Source organism: Passer domesticus, chromosome 5 (assembly GCF_036417665.1).
Source record: "Passer domesticus isolate bPasDom1 chromosome 5, bPasDom1.hap1, whole genome shotgun sequence".
NCBI classification, from domain to species: Eukaryota; Metazoa; Chordata; class Aves; order Passeriformes; family Passeridae; genus Passer; species Passer domesticus.
In genome coordinates this window covers 69,757,537-69,773,121 of record NC_087478.1, presented here as the reverse complement: position 1 = coordinate 69,773,121, position 15,585 = coordinate 69,757,537, and the positions used below count along the sequence as shown (strand labels likewise).

The following is a 15,585-nucleotide window of genomic DNA, read 5'->3' as shown; positions in this document are numbered from 1 at the left end:
GAAGTTTGGAAGACACCTGGCTTGCCCCACTGACAAGGGTGGGGCACCAGGCTGCCAAGCTTTGCCCGGAGCCTGTCTGTGTGCTGCACTGCCAGGCCTGATGAAGCCAGTCTGGCACACCAGCCAAAATCTCTCTCAGTAACCTGTGTAACTAATCCATGCAACAGCAATGAGCCACCAGCAGGTCCCAATACTCTGCAAATCACAGCATCCCAAGCTACAGGAGGACTGTGTCCTGGGAACAGCACATTCAAGCTAGGAGGAAATTACGGGAAACTTGTGCTTCAGTTTCTCATAAAATAATTTCTGTTGCACATATTTTCGATACACATCCAAGTGGAAACATTTACTTTCAGCTCCCTCCAGCCTGGACTGACATTGCATCCTGAGGGCTGACAACAGCCATGCTTCTTCCTCTGCTGGCTGGGGACCCTGGTGAGCCACCAGCTGCTGCAGTTCATTCTCCTTTACCCAACCACAGCCAAACTAAGCTCTTTAGAATGTCCACTGGCTGCTCCAGCTGTGGTCAGAAAAGCATCACAAAGCTCCTTGTGAGGCTGGTTGGTCCGGAAGTAGCAGCAGCTTGAAATGTCAAAGCTTCACAGACCTGGCAAAAGTAACTTTGCAGGCAAACAGGGAAACCCTCTGATCCATCCAAACAAGGAGTCCTGTTCTGCTCAGGGAAAGGCACTGCAGCAATAAGTAAGGTCTTATTAAAGACACTTAGCTTGTCACAGGCTTCATAGAGCAAGTGGTTTAGGCAGTTCAGGTGCAACTGGTTCATTAGAAACTATTCAAATATTTCTAAAAACCCAAAAGCCCCAGGCTTTGGAGCTAGCATAGAAGACAAAGTTGTATATCCAACCATTAAGAGCTAAAGATGCAGACAACAAGCTCTTACAGCAATAGTGGGACACCTGCAAACATTAAAAACCATTAGAACAGACTGCAGTGTGCACCCTGAACTGCCAGGCTCTGGCACCAAGGAGGCTACATGTAGCTTCCGTAGTAGCCAAGGGGGCTACTATGTACTACACAGTGTACACTGCTACACTATGCAGCCTTAGGAGAGCCTGCAGTAACTGTGCAGAGAGAACAGAGTCTGCAGTACCAGGGCATCCGTCTGTAGCTCAGGCTGTTCCCCCTCCAGCGACGTGGCTGTGATGGTGAGACTGACTGAGGGAGCAAGGCCTGATGTCTCACAAAGCCCTGGCTCAGTCTTTATTGCAGCTGGAGTAAACTCTGTAGCCAGACACCATTCCTCATTTTCCAGGTCACCTGCCAGGGAAGGAAATTGGACACCACATGTTTAGATCAGAAACAGAAAGACTACAAATGAAAATAATGTCATTCCACCTTCAGAGAAGGGAAACAAACACAGAAGACATTTTAGTCTATCAACAAAACTCTGACCTTACTATTCAGCTTTCAGTCCATGCAGACAACCATGCCATTTCAGGGCTGTAACCTAATCCTAGCCCCAGGATACACAGAGGAGCAGCGAGGAAAGACACGGAGCACTAATCACTGTACATTGCTGAAAGCTGCTAATGCGTAGCAGAACAAGACTAAACAAGCCACTGGGTAAAGCCGCCAGAGAGCCCTGTCCTAAACAGCTTAATGCCTGCTGACTCAGTTTTATTCCTCCTTCTAGAGATAGCCTTTAGCCAGACTTCTGCTTCTTCTACTGCTTGCAGGCAGCAAATAGCTCAAATGGTGCGATTATACTTTTAAGAACAAAGTATTTGTCACACCATTAACTTCATTTTTTTCCCCCAAGGATTCATTTAGTATGTGCAAAATAGAATATAGGTTTGATGATGTCACAGGAGCACCAGTGCCATTGTGATCATGCTGATTTTCTCCACAGAGCCTCTGGGAAGTCACAGCACAGGATGAATATTTTATCTGGCAGCAATGAAACAGGCATCACGTGTCGGCAGAATTATCCCCCAACTCCACTTATTGAAAGCTCCCTAGTCAAGAGAAAGCCATGCAACTTTTTTCTAGACAAAGCTGAAGGGCTTGCCCAGCATTGTCAAGAACTGGAAGAAGGGTGGCATGGTAAGTTTAGCTCCCCATTTCTATTCCATTTCCATTCACTGTTTTACTTGCTAAAAAATGACTTATTTTCACAGGTCTGAAGTATAACAGAGTACCAAGAACTTCGAAAGACTCAACCTTTGAAACAATTCCACAAGGCTGTTAACAACCCCCTTTAAAAATACAAAGTAATCAAATGCATTTTTGTCAATTGTAATTCTGCCTTAGAAAACTTCCTATTCCAACTGAAAGATTTTAGTCTTTCTTCTTGCAGAGAATATCCTATACCAAGGGCACTGCATCCCAGTTGCATGTGGCACAGTCCTCTGCCACGACTGAGCAGTGGTTGTAAGAGGCATATCCCATTAAACAGAGCAGCTGGAATCTGAAAGGAAATATACACAAAAGGAAAAAGAGTGCAGACCCTTCTTTCAAAGCTTTCTACTGCCTTCAGAGTCTTTACTGCATATACAAAATTAAAAGTGAGAGAGCAAAAACATACACTGTAGGGCTGGTAAAAGCAACAGAGCTCTGAATTAACTGCGTGCGGCACCACCATCCTGGGAGGCAGCCACGGGGCTGTGGCTGTGCCACCAGCATTCTGCAAGGCTGCACAAGACCCTTCATTCACTGCTGGTGAATGTCAACAGAGCAAACAGGTAACAAAAATAAGAGAGGGCTCTTGTGTCCCTGCTATTAAGACCACACACACATGGAGCGCACAGGCACTGGGCAGAAGCTGGGTGCCTGGAGGAAGGGAGAAGAATGTGCATCTCCAGTGCGAGTAATTACTTTGTGGTGGGGCCTAACCTCCACCACTGGCAAGGAAGGAGGTAATTTGAGTAAAGACACACCAAGGAATTAAAAAGGAAAAACATGTGTCCTGTAATCAGAAGCTCAAGAACAGCAAGGCCAGCACTCTGCCAGGTTAACTGCAGAGCAAGGGCTAAACACCACATTTAAACTTCTGTAGAGCTTACTCCCAAAGCTTCCTGGGAAATGCCAAAATGCAAAATTAGAAGTATTTATGGGGAACAAACCAGGTAGGCTTGTCTGAATATTAACTCAGGAGAGAGGACACTGCTCTTTTAGGAGAGAGGACACTACCCTTCCCAAGCCTCTTTAGTCACAACACAAAAGTGCAGCTCCCTCCCAGGTTGCTGTGTATGAATTGTTCAGGTAAAACCTTTAGAGTGGTACCTGCCTGGAAATCCAGAATCCCTTGGCAAATGGAACTTTCAAATGCCTGTTTGGATAACTTGAGCCAAAGCTGGCCCCACATCACCTTGTGCAGAGCCTCCCTTTGCTGCCTCTTGCACCTCTGGGTCGAGCTACCCTGGGGCAGCACCATTGTGAAGGCTATGGATAAATTAGAGTTATTAGTGAAGCCAGTAATTAGCCCTTAATTTTCTTAAATTTGTATCCTCATGAAAGCAGAAGAGAAATCCAGCCATGGATGACCAGCACATGGGTATGTTCTCTAAGGCTGCACTTTATGATGTTTATCACCTCTAATCCCCAGGCTCATCACGAATATTCAACTGCTCTAAGACAGCAAAATATGCTGGCCTGTGGCTGGTCACTTCACTCCTCTGGAATCCATCATTTTACTCCTCTGGAAGCCAACTTTGCTGATTAACCTGACATCCCTGCCATCCCCACTTAGATCTGCATAAACTGCTCAGAGTTATTCTAGGCTTTAAGCCAGTCTAACCAGTCTGCAGGGTTACAGATGGTTTCCAGCGACAGCAACACGCTGCGTTTAGCACTGAGATAATCCTGAGCAACTGCATCTGGCACTTTTCTGACACTGCCTCTTACAATGCATGGTGACAGCTGTCATTCCAGATGAACAATCCTGTGAAAGGAAGGGATGGAGGACTGGTCAAATCTCACCTGGATACTCTCCTCCCCCCCACCCCCTCTCCTTCTGCTGCCACCTTTTTCCAAGCCGCAGTTACACATTCCCTACCAGGATCAGGGAGTGTTGTGCTACAAGTTACTTTCTTTTGATGCATTCTAGTTTCTGAAGTCACCAACAATCCCTCTCTGCTCCAAGGGATTTCCCACTCTCCTTTCTCCTCTTCCTGAGCACAGCAGGTTGAAATTATCTGAAAATCATTCTTAGTTTACTCTTACAACAGTTCTTTAGCATCTTAGTATACTCTGCTGAGCACTGTACTAGCATAGCAAAGTGGCAACCCTTCTCCCAAAGCCCTTCAGAATGTAACACAAAATGAGAAAAACTCAGGCAAAGAGGAAAAATGGAGCAGGCTAATAGACCAGTGGTCATACAGGGATGTATGGCACACCCTCCAAGACAAGAGTATTTCTGATAGAGGGTTACAGAGAACCACGAGAGAGGTTTCACAGAATAATGAGAACAAGAAAGAAGGTGCATGTGAAATGCTGAAATGAAAAGGACAACAGGAGCTGGCTCAAGAGACCCACTGGAGGAAAAGGGAGGTAAGTGTCTTCTCCACACCAAACCAAGCAAGACATGCTGTGGTAAGAGTAAATGACTGGTGTCAAGAAGTTAGAGGTGCTTATGTTTATATCTATATTTGACATGATCCAGGAGGTACATGTGAACTTTTGAGCCACAGTCCAAAACAAGAAGCTCAGAGTATGATCTCCATGATGGTATGAATTATAGACAAATATGAATAGGGCAACACTGCATCCTCAAAGGTGAAACAAAATATGCTGCAAGTCATTCAGATATTGAGACAAGAAAGCCTAAACAAGAGATTTGGCTCTCCAAATGGCTAAAAACTGTCACTTTGGTTCTCTCAAAAAATCTCAGGCTTCAAAACAGTACACTGTTGTCACAGGCTTCACAGAGCCATAGATAAGTGATGCTGGCTGTCAGTTCCCTCCCCAGCTGAAATTTTCTACAAACCTCAGAACTCTATCATGCAATGACTGTTTAGATAAGTAGCATTCCCCTTTACCTACACTTTCCTAAGTCAATGAATGCTAGGCATTTTGGCACGTGGAACATGTAATTTAGGGAGTCCACACAGTACTCAGCGAAATCCCAGCTAACACTTCTACATGCAGTGCACTAGTGCTGGTAAATTGCACATGTGAACTGAACACTCAGGTTGCAAAGCAGCCAAGTATTAAGAAATACCTATGAATGTTTAACTCAGTGTCCTTCTGCACATCAAATACACCTAAAAATAGGAATGCTTTAATAATGTGACCCAACAGTTTCTCTACAGAACCCATGCTGTATCCAACAAGCAGAATGCATGGTGCTTTACTAATTGAGAAGATATTCCATGTTTTGTTCTTTGCACTGTCTCATGCACAGCCGCACCTCTCCTTTACTCAACACAATCCAAATTTTGTTCCCACAGGGCTATTTAATTCCCTCCTAGGGAAACACTCCACAACCTGAATTCATTTTCACAGTGGAGCTGAAAATTCAAGTGAGACATGGGGAGACTAAGGCCAAAAAGTAACTAGTAATTTAAAATGGCCAACTGGAGACAACTAGAGAAAACTGGAATTGGATTTTTCAGATGATTTAGCCTTGTTACTACATTTGATCAAAATCCAGCATGCTTTCAGGCTGGGCTGTGAGCACCTACCACTGCTGCAAGTTAAACATCAGAGTTTGAACTTTGTCATCCAAAAAACCCATTCATCACAGCCACCCAGGGTTTGTGACATATGCACCTAAGATCTCCTGTGTCCAAGACTAAAACTACATTTCTTCAGAAAGCTTTCGTGTGCTTATTCTGTCATCAAGCTTGTGCCTCTTCTCCTGCAGACTTGTTTAGCACACATTTTCCACTGCACACCTCACACACTGTGATGATGACTGTCAACAGCAATGTGCTCCTCCAAGCATCACAGCTGTAGCTGTAACCAGTGTGTGTGATTTAGGCACACATGAAAAACACACAACCAACAATGGCTGTGGTTTTGCATGTCATAATTAATAGAAATCATTCTGTGTTTATAAAAAACATTTTTAATATATCTGTATTTATAGACATATTTTAAAAATTCTACATAGTCTCTTAATAAGACCATGTGCAGCTTTCTAGGACATTTGTATCTCTCAGAAGAACGGCAACATTTTGCTTCTCCTCTTGTTCTGTGGACATGGCATGGAAAGGCAGGGTAGGCAAAGTGGAAAACAAGGTGAAAAATGCTTACCTCAACTGTACAGTTTTTCTAATATCAGAGTTCTCGGAAAGTTTTGCTTTCCTTTCTTATTTCTATCCAACTAATTCTTTAATCTTGTCCAACATACCACTTCCTTTCCTGTGAAAAAGTAGATCTTCTCCAACACTGACTAAATTTCACCCTTTCTGATAGATGTACAGGAAAACTTACAAAAATAACTAAAATGGTGTCCCTTGCTCCCCACATTCTTTTCAGCATTCTTTATTAGAGTTTACAGAGACACTTATTGATGGATAATTAAGCTGTATGTGCATTTATTGTGCATTTTTAAATAAATGAGAGATGCGCTCAGCATCTCACCCCCACTCTTCTCAAGTACAGAAAATGCAAGTACCCAAAAAAAACAACATGGGTTTCTCACCTTTTTTTCCCTGCAGTAAAAAGTAAGATAGCACCACTGTGTAAACAACCCACATGAAGGGTGTACCACTGAACCCAATCTTGGAGGGGAATAAAAGCCCATACCACCATTACAGATCTCTATCACAGAGAACAGATGTATGCACTGCATGTCATTCCAAACCAGTGTGCAAATAAGACCTCTAGAATCATCAAGGGATATATCCTTATCTGTATCACCAGAATGAAGAGGCAGCTTTTGCCTCCTTGTTAAAGTTCCCTGCTCAAGTGATGGATAAAGTAACTTAAGAGAAAAACAAAACTGAAAATTTAAGGAAACCACAGACTATCAGTCAAAGTGCTCTGCACAGGTATCAGAAAAGCCATCTCTGAACAAGGTAATGCAGGAAGTTCCCTAATGAGTCAAAGAGTTCTCCAGCCAAGTGCACTTAAATAACCTCCCTTTTCAGCTGTGTTACACATTTGAACAATAGGGCTTCAACTAATTCCTTTTGGCAGACCTTACACTGCCACCACTGTACCACAGTGCTGCATGCACAGCCCACCTGGCTTCTGCACAGCCATGCCATGGACAACCATCTGCAGTCTCAGGCTCAACTCACCACATGCTAATGACACACTGTGATGCAGAGGGTGCTTAAACTGCACCAAGGGTCCCTGCATGCAAAGCTGCCTTTGGACAAGTGTTCAGTCGTCACCTGAATCCTCTCTCTGAGGGGAGTGCATCTATACACAGCAGTAGGACCTAGGGGTGCTCACCACCACAGAACAGCTGCCAGCTGGGAGCCAGCTAACTGCAAAGGGAAAGCACCTCTTGGAAAAGGCTCACAAGTTGTTTGTGGGGAAAATGACTACTTGATCTGTCAGAGAAGCACCTCTGCACCATGAGCTCAAAAGGGCCTCTGATGCATACAGTTTGGGCATGCTGCTGGACATGCGACTTTCAGGGAAGGAAGTTCAGTGTCCCCAGCTTTGCAGTCTGAGCCCTTCCTACCTCCCAAAGGTAAATTGGACCTTTCTGGAGAAACAACTGCTTCCTTCTCACTCCCCTGGGTTCAGATGGTTCTCAGTGCCCAGCTCTGGGCTCACATTACACTCCCTGTCAGACACAAGCCCTGTTTATTACGCCTGAAATGCTGAACTCCAACGCCTCTACCTCTCCCCCTCTCTCCTTTGGGAGGTGAGAACCCACATTCATGGACAAACAGTTCCTCTCACAGATTTTCCAGATGGCATTTCCCCCTCCCAACGCACACATGCTCCCACCGCAAATAATGAAACCGAAGCCCTCAGAACTGCTGGGACAAAAGAGATACTGTTTGACTACCAAACATTGGGGTCCTTTCTAAAGTGCCAGGAAGGGAAAATTAAATAAAGGGGCAAAGATAAGCAGCAGTAATACACAGTAACTACAACGCATAGCAGAAATAGCTTTTTTTTAAATAAAAAATGATCATCATTCATACCAGCATCCCCTCTTTGACCAGCATGGAGTCCATGTAAAACCCACAGATAATTTGCATCACTATCAAAGTTACTAAGATAGAAACAAAAACATATCACATGGGAATCAGGCACAGACTGAGGTGGTAGCTGAATTTACAGCGTTAAGGTTGGATAACATTAAATGTCCTATATAAGATTATTTTTTTTTTCTTTTAAGATATGAGAGAGATATCCACAGAAACACTGTGGTCAAATAAAACAGTTCTCTCTTTCTCTCTCAGGTCCCAATTTTTCTCCTCACACCCCACAGATGCTGTGAAGGCAGATTATTATTACAGCTTCAACACACATGAAATGGACGTGATGCTCACAGTACATAACCAAGTGAGCACAAGCTGTTAGTGCAACACTACAGGAAAAATGAGATCACTGGTTTGACAAACAGCAGGACTGGAAGTGGGAGGAGTATTCCCATAACATGCATGATCAGGGAAACTATTCCTGGGAAATCAGTTCCTGTAGTCACTTGGCAAAGAGTTTGAAAAAGAAACTGCAAAAGTCCCTGTATTGAGAAAGGCATGGCAATAGCTGAAGGTCCAGAAGATTCCACCCAGGGGAAACACCAAGGAAGTGCAGTTCATTTAGACTGTATCCAAGCAGCAGTCAAGAGGGAACTTAGTCACAGCGTACAAACACCTAGGGAAAGAAGTTTCAGAGAGCAGATGGTTCTTTAAAAGAAACAAAGGCTATAATGAGATCTCATCTATGTGTAACTGGAAGCTAAAGGAGGCCAGACTGCAAATAAAGCTGACAATTAACAGTAACCATAAGTAAACGCCCACCTCTAAATCAAAACTAGCATTTTTCAGACATGCTGCTGCTCAAGTAGGCGTTACAGGGTTGATGCAGAGTAACCTATTGAGACTGTGGACCTTGGATATACAGAAGTTCAAAAAATCTTCTCATAGTCTGGTATGAATTTAGTTTTCTCATACAGGGCAATGCCTTCAGGCACATGGGGTGATTCTGGGGGTGTCCTCTACAGGGCCAGGAACTGGACTTGGTGATCCTGATGGGTCCCTTCCAACTCAGAGAGAGTTCTACAATTCTATGACTTTAACACTGCAGATGGTGACAAGGATTGACGGCTACCTTTCCACATAAAAATCAATACAAATACAGACCACTCCCACTAAACGGCTTTCTCCTCATTTCCTAAATAAACACACAAAAGAAAAAAAAATTATGCAGAAAAAAAGTTGCAGGAATATGCTCTAAAAAATTACCAGTAGGGCTTTGACAGCAACTTTTGAAAGCACAAGTGAATTTCTTCTTTCATTTCTGTTTTCTTTAAAGTCAGGGCAGCAGAGATTCCCATTTTCATTGTTCACATTACATTGATTCAGTGTTTGAACAAAAACAGACAGTAGCAGGACAGTGCACCTCTCTATATATAGAAAATAAATTAGGATATGTAATATAACCTAATATAAATAATAAAACTCTTATGACTCACATATACACATGTATATTAAATGTGTGCATACATGTGGATACAAATAAAATGCATGAAGACCAACCTCAAGCCCAGAGGTGCCTCTGTGCAGAGGCAGCACATGACACTGATTACTGCTTGTGAACTCCACACCTAAGCAAGGGTTTTTCACAGCCCTGCCTGAGATAAGGGATGGATTTACTGTAGAAGGGAGAAAAGTGGGAGCCATGGTGTTGGGGGTTTTGTTTGGTTCGTTTGGGTTTCTTATTTGTTTGTGTTTTTCTTTTTCAAACCATGTAGGGAGATGGACTTGAAGTTTAAAAGTTGAAAAAGAAAATTCAAGTTCTAAAAGCACATTACAGAAAATCATAACCTCAGCAGTAAAAAACCCAGAAACAATATAGGTTACAGTCTGGGGCCAGCCCATTTTGGCACAGCTAGGAGTAAAACACAAACACATCATTTCAGCAATCACTCTGTCAAACCTTCAGCCAAGACAAGCCTCTTCAAATCCAAAAGTAACTTCAAAGCATTCCTGAGCAGGAAAGCATTAACAGGAGGGGCAGGTGGGAACCCAGACTAGCCTCAACAGCAGAGCCCTCCGGGGACTGGGAAAGGAATGCACCCAGCAACCTGGGCACAATTTGAGGAGACACAGCATCCAAATCACTGGCCAGCTGTCCACTGTCTCTGCCCTGCCAGGCTCACTAAGTGAAAAACACCAGAAAAATCGAACACACACCCACCAAAACACACCCTCAGCACCTGAACTGATCTCAGAGGATGAAGAGCCCCACACAGATGCTGCAGGCTCTGCCTTCACATTCCTGCCCCCCAGCATTACCTGCACTCAGCTGTCACCCATGCATCTCACATGTTCAAAACAAGGGACAGACACAATCTCAAAGTTTGTGCCCTCAGCTAACAACATCAAGCATGGGAGGGCAGGGAAAGAGCCTACACTCTTGAACCTGTTAGTCACAAGAATAACATAGTGTCTGCTGAAACTTGGGTCTTGCCTTGCTCCTGGCTGTCTGACCCACAGCCCTCCCTTTCTAAAAGGCTGCAGACTGGAAAACTGAAGACAAACCTGCACCAAGCACAACAGAAAATCAGGCTTCTTTCTCTGTTTCTTTACAGCTGTCAGAAATGAAGCTGTGCCTCAAAAGGCTGCAATGAGATCTCCCTTACCCACCTGCCCTATTCCCAGTCTGCCCTCCCAGCTTCTTCATGTCGTTCCAAGAGCATTTTCCACTCCACAGCTACCCATTGTCCTTCTCCACAGCCACTCTGCAGTTGTTTCAAAAAGCCCAGGTATCAAAACTAGAAAGCAGAAACCTGGTGGGAGAGAGGTGGTAGTGCAGCTGGTGTGGACAGCTCGTACACAGGACACAGCCTCCTTTTTCATGCTGCAGCCTGAAGCCCTCCCCAGGTCACATGCCTTATTCACCACTCCAGGCAAACAAAAGTGATCAACCAGCTGCAAGCAGGCAGGTCAAGCCTGTAAATCTCTCTCCCTCTAGTATCTTTAAAGTTTATGCAAAACTGAATCTAAGAATAGATTCTTGTCATGAGAAGAAACCAAACAATGCATTAAATGCCAGATGTCTTGTACACATGTGCTTTAAAAGTGACACCTTCAGAGAGCCCACACTAGCAACAGGCTGCAAGTGCTCAAAAAAGTTGTTCTGTACAAAGCTGGGGAAATGGCCTCAATACAGTGAAGTCAAAACAGTAAGTGGGGAAAGCCACTGTTTGGACCTTGACTTTATGGACACTTAAATGTGCGCTCACATTGAATTTAACAGGATTTCTTGGAAAAGTTAAACCCAGACTCATGAGTTTTCTAAGTTTTACAGTTCTAGCTCTTTTTAGAAAAACTTTATCTAAAATTTACAATTACAGGAATAGGTCAATTCAGCAGTTTCAGAAATTACAGTAATGGCCAAGCAGTGGCCAGCAAAACAGCTCACAGCAGAAATAACTCATTCCCCTGCAGGAGTGGGCAGGAAAATGGAATCAGAGCAACCAATCACTCCACCATAATGGCTGAAATGAAACATTAAATAACATTTTCAATAAGGTGGTAGAAGACTTAGGGGGGGAACGACACCAAAAGATGGAAACAGACACCAAAAGGCTTAAACCTTGAAGATCATGTGCTGAACAAGGCCAGCCTTTTTCTCAGCCTCCCTGCATGCTGAAGCTCAAAAACCAGGCAAAAATCGTGAAAACACTACAAGAGCTCACTAATTTGCCCACTGGGATGGGTACTTGGAGAATCCAAATTTTTTGGACATTCATACATGTCTCAGCTCCTGCCACTCCATAAAACCCCTCCCAGCTCCCCAGCAGCAGGGGATTATGCTGGAGCATAAGGACCTTCCCCTCCACACTCTTACTTTGTGGTCCCCAAAAGGACACTGGTACTCCCAGTATCTGTGCCCTTACTCCACCAAGGGGACTGGTCTTCACTGGAATTGTCAGGAGCACTGTGTACCCTCACTGTCTAATAACAGAGATGCTTTCAATCCCCAGTGTCATGCCCTACAGTACAGCCATCCACAAAATCCTCTCTTCCTGCTCTCACAAATTCAAGGAATGAAAAATCATCAGGGTGATGACTTTGAATATCTATCAGACAGCCAGGTTCACTCTACTATTGCAGTATCTTTAAGTATTCACTGTTTTGAAGTCAATAGGTGCAGAAAGGTCACGAGCATGATTCTGGGGTTAGGATCAAATAAAATCCCAAACACCAAGAACAAATCCTCCTCCTCCTCCTCCTCCTCTCTTATGAAACACTCTGCAGAGTGAACATAAGATGAAGTGTTTTCCATTCATTTTCTATTTTTAAACCCACTTGTTAATGTTTCTTGGCTTTTTAAAACATCACTTGACTACAGCTCTCTTACAGTAGTCTCAGCAGTATGAATTTTTTCAGGAATTTTCCCCAAAGGAAATTCCACTCACTTTTACCCTAATTTGAAGCTTCCCCCTATAAACTTCCAGAAAAGCTTGGTTTCTGATGTTCCTTGTCCTTGTTTTCCCTTCCACAATTAATATCTCCTGTATGTGTTAATTTTAAAATATTCCTATAAAACAGCTAGGAAATAGAAAAACAGAAAACTTTCTGAAGATTATGTTTCCCAATCATTTCCAAAAATCCTGTCCCACACTGAAAAATCCTTCTCACAGGTTTTATTAGTTGTCCTCTTGTCAAATCTCTAAAAGATTTCATCTTGTTCCAACAGAGCACTTTGGACTACAAAACTGTCAGCCTTTGAAGACCTGTCTGGTAGATCTTCACAAACAGTTTAGCTGGTCAATGCTTAGCCAAAAGCACTAATCTCTCTCCCTTGTCTTCTACATGCAGCTTAACACTCCACTTCTTTGTACTGTAAAGCTAATGGTGATGACAACAAAAGAAATTTTTAGGAGTCAAAGTCTGGCATTGCTATTATTCCTTATAGTCACCAGATATTCATGGTCTTGCTCCTCCACCAACCACTTCACACCAGAACAAGAAGGTTGGATCTCCTCCTCCCACCATTCTTGCCTTTCCCCTTTTTCCCCTCCAGATGTTTATAACTGCTGAATTCCAGATAGCTGTTAAAAATGTTATGGGTTTTTATCAATTTCTATGCATCACCATTTTCCACAGCCACGGTTCCACCAGGAGCATTTAATTACTGCATTATCACAACGAATGAATGTGGGCTCAGTGTGTTGTACCTTCATTAAAGTTGTCATCAGTCGAGATGTGGGTCAAGGGAGACTGGGGTCGGGAGTCCCCACAGAGGGAATAGCTGTGCTCAGCCTGGATGAGGGGCGCTGGGGATGCCGGGGACAGTTCCACCTCCATGATTTCATTCTTCTCAGACAAGAAGGGATCATTCAACAGCTGGCCTAGGACATCAGGTGAAAATTCATCCAGGAACTCTGTGAAGTGCTGTGGAGACAAAAAGGCAGGGGAAAGTTTATCTCCTCTCCTGTCTGTCATGCCAAGCACAGGAGGGAACGGATGAGAACAATTCCATGTGTCACTGGTCATCTGTGCCAGTCAGCAGCAGGATCTACCACCCTGTATAACAACCTCCTCCTCCAATCACTGCTTCAAGCTGAACAGCTACAGCTAGAACAAAAGTCCTCTCAGAGACATACATTACAACAGAAGAGCCTGTCATTAAACTGCAACAAAAATGGAAAATGGAAGCATGGTACTCATGTCCTGAAGCAGTCTCCTCCTGCCACACCAAAGGTACTCACTACCGTGCACTATAGTGGGAAAAATAGGAAAGCACATTTCCCTCAGACAGAGTGAAAGATCCTGCAGGATCTGTCACCAGAACATGTTATGTATGGAATAGACTATAGGGGGTTAATGTTCACTGAAGCACAGAAGAAAAATGAAACACATTCCAGCACAGACTGACACCACATATGACTGTTTTAGCTGCGCAGAACATTCCGTGTGCTCCAGGAAAACAGGTCCATGCACATCCACAGCCAAGAAATTAACACAGTTGCTATAAAACAGGTTTCCTGGTTGATTTATGTATCTATTTTACAAGTAGCATTCCACCTAGAGCCCATATCCAGCTTCTAGGCCCCAGAGCTAAAGCTCCTGACAGCCAGTACTAATTACTACTTTTTCTAGTGTCTTGCACTGAATTCATTACACCAGCAGCACAAGTTAGATCTGTATGTAGCAGAGTAATTCCACGTTTGTGTATTATTCAAAATGAGCACAAACAAAACCTTGCAATCTATTTCCTCCAAACTCCAATGCAGCTCCCATCAAAAGCCAAAAACTTTGTCTCTTCATCTTCTTTCCAGTGTCAGAAAACTACACCTTTGACAGATGAAAAATCTGCACTGCAACAAATCATTCCTGTTCATCTCATTCACACAATTCTATTTTTGTATAAAAATCCTTGCACAGTGAATTGTAATGAGATTTTCTGAACAATGAGCAATTATCTACCATCTTATATAGGAATCTTTGTCAGCTGAGGCACGATGCTATAAAAGTCTAGGTTTGTTTGATCTGTTTAGTTTTGCAAGCAGTATTGATCTTGGCTCTTCATCATGCTCTCTCCTGCAGAAACAAACACTGAAATTCAAGATTCAGCTTCCTGTAGGCTAAATTAAGAATTAAACAGGTCAATATTGTACAAACCCACAAGGGAAGCAGGGTGCTCACCCTCACACACTCACATTTCACAGCTCCAGCAGCACCTGTGGCCTTGAAGCCTCATGCTGAAAACCCTGAGCACAGGTGGCTCTCACAGAGTTCCTGGATGTTCAAGCACCTCTTCCAAATGCTAACTGTGCCTTTTTTCAAAATCAGTAAGTCTTGAGTCAATGCTGACCGACAATGAGGAAAAGAAAATATTGACTGAATACAAGGTAATAAACAGAGGACCACAGCTGCTATGCTGGAATAACAAATTAGCTCAAGAAAAACCTTTACAAATGGCAAAACAGATTTGTAGCCTCGTATTTACTTACTGTAAATCATAACACTAATAAACTCTTAGAGGACTCTGCAAGAGGGTCATGACCACCTTAGAAAGCCTTGTTTACTTTAATTTTGATACCCAAGGACTCGGTAGCACTTCACAACCAGGTGCTTCCCAACAAGGATAAAAGTATAAGCTACAACACCCCACTATGCAAAGAAAAAAGAAAAAGGATGCACAAGAGTAGTTGAACATCCTGGTACATCAATAAAGACACTGAATAAAACAGTGTGGGCAGCCATTAATGTATAAACAAGGCACAGAAATACTTCCCATCCATGAAAGAAGTCTAGGATGAACCTATAAAAAAGCAGTACCTTTCTTAGGGACAATGCTTTTCCCCCCAGTCTGCACATTTCTTTTCATTTGGAGCAATGGCAAGAGTAAATTATATTTGTTTACATCTTTTCCTAAAGCTAGAGCATTTCCTTCTCTCTAATTCTTGCATGCATTACTCTGACTGATGAGTAGCAGATACTGGAATATGGCTGCTAGAGTATTTGTACCATGGGT

At 43.3% G+C, this 15,585-nt stretch overlaps 1 protein-coding gene and 1 long non-coding RNA gene across 3 annotated transcripts in view; one reads left to right on the top strand and one right to left on the bottom strand.

The window, feature by feature from the left end:
- Nucleotides 1-15,585, bottom strand: part of CREB3L2 (cAMP responsive element binding protein 3 like 2) — a 68,203-nt gene that overhangs the window by 16,258 nt on the left and 36,360 nt on the right. For both annotated transcript variants that reach the window (XM_064420899.1, XM_064420898.1), the window contains exons 2-3: nucleotides 13,283-13,499; nucleotides 1,112-1,278 (exon numbers count right to left, since the gene is read on the bottom strand). In XM_064420899.1, the coding sequence (XP_064276969.1) occupies nucleotides 1,112-1,278; nucleotides 13,283-13,499 (384 nt within the window). The remainder of the gene's footprint in view (nucleotides 1-1,111; nucleotides 1,279-13,282; nucleotides 13,500-15,585) is intronic.
- Nucleotides 547-2,244, top strand: LOC135300896 (uncharacterized). The gene is made up of 3 exons (XR_010362646.1): nucleotides 547-702; nucleotides 1,871-2,064; nucleotides 2,139-2,244. It is a non-coding gene; the product is annotated as an uncharacterized LOC135300896 (long non-coding RNA).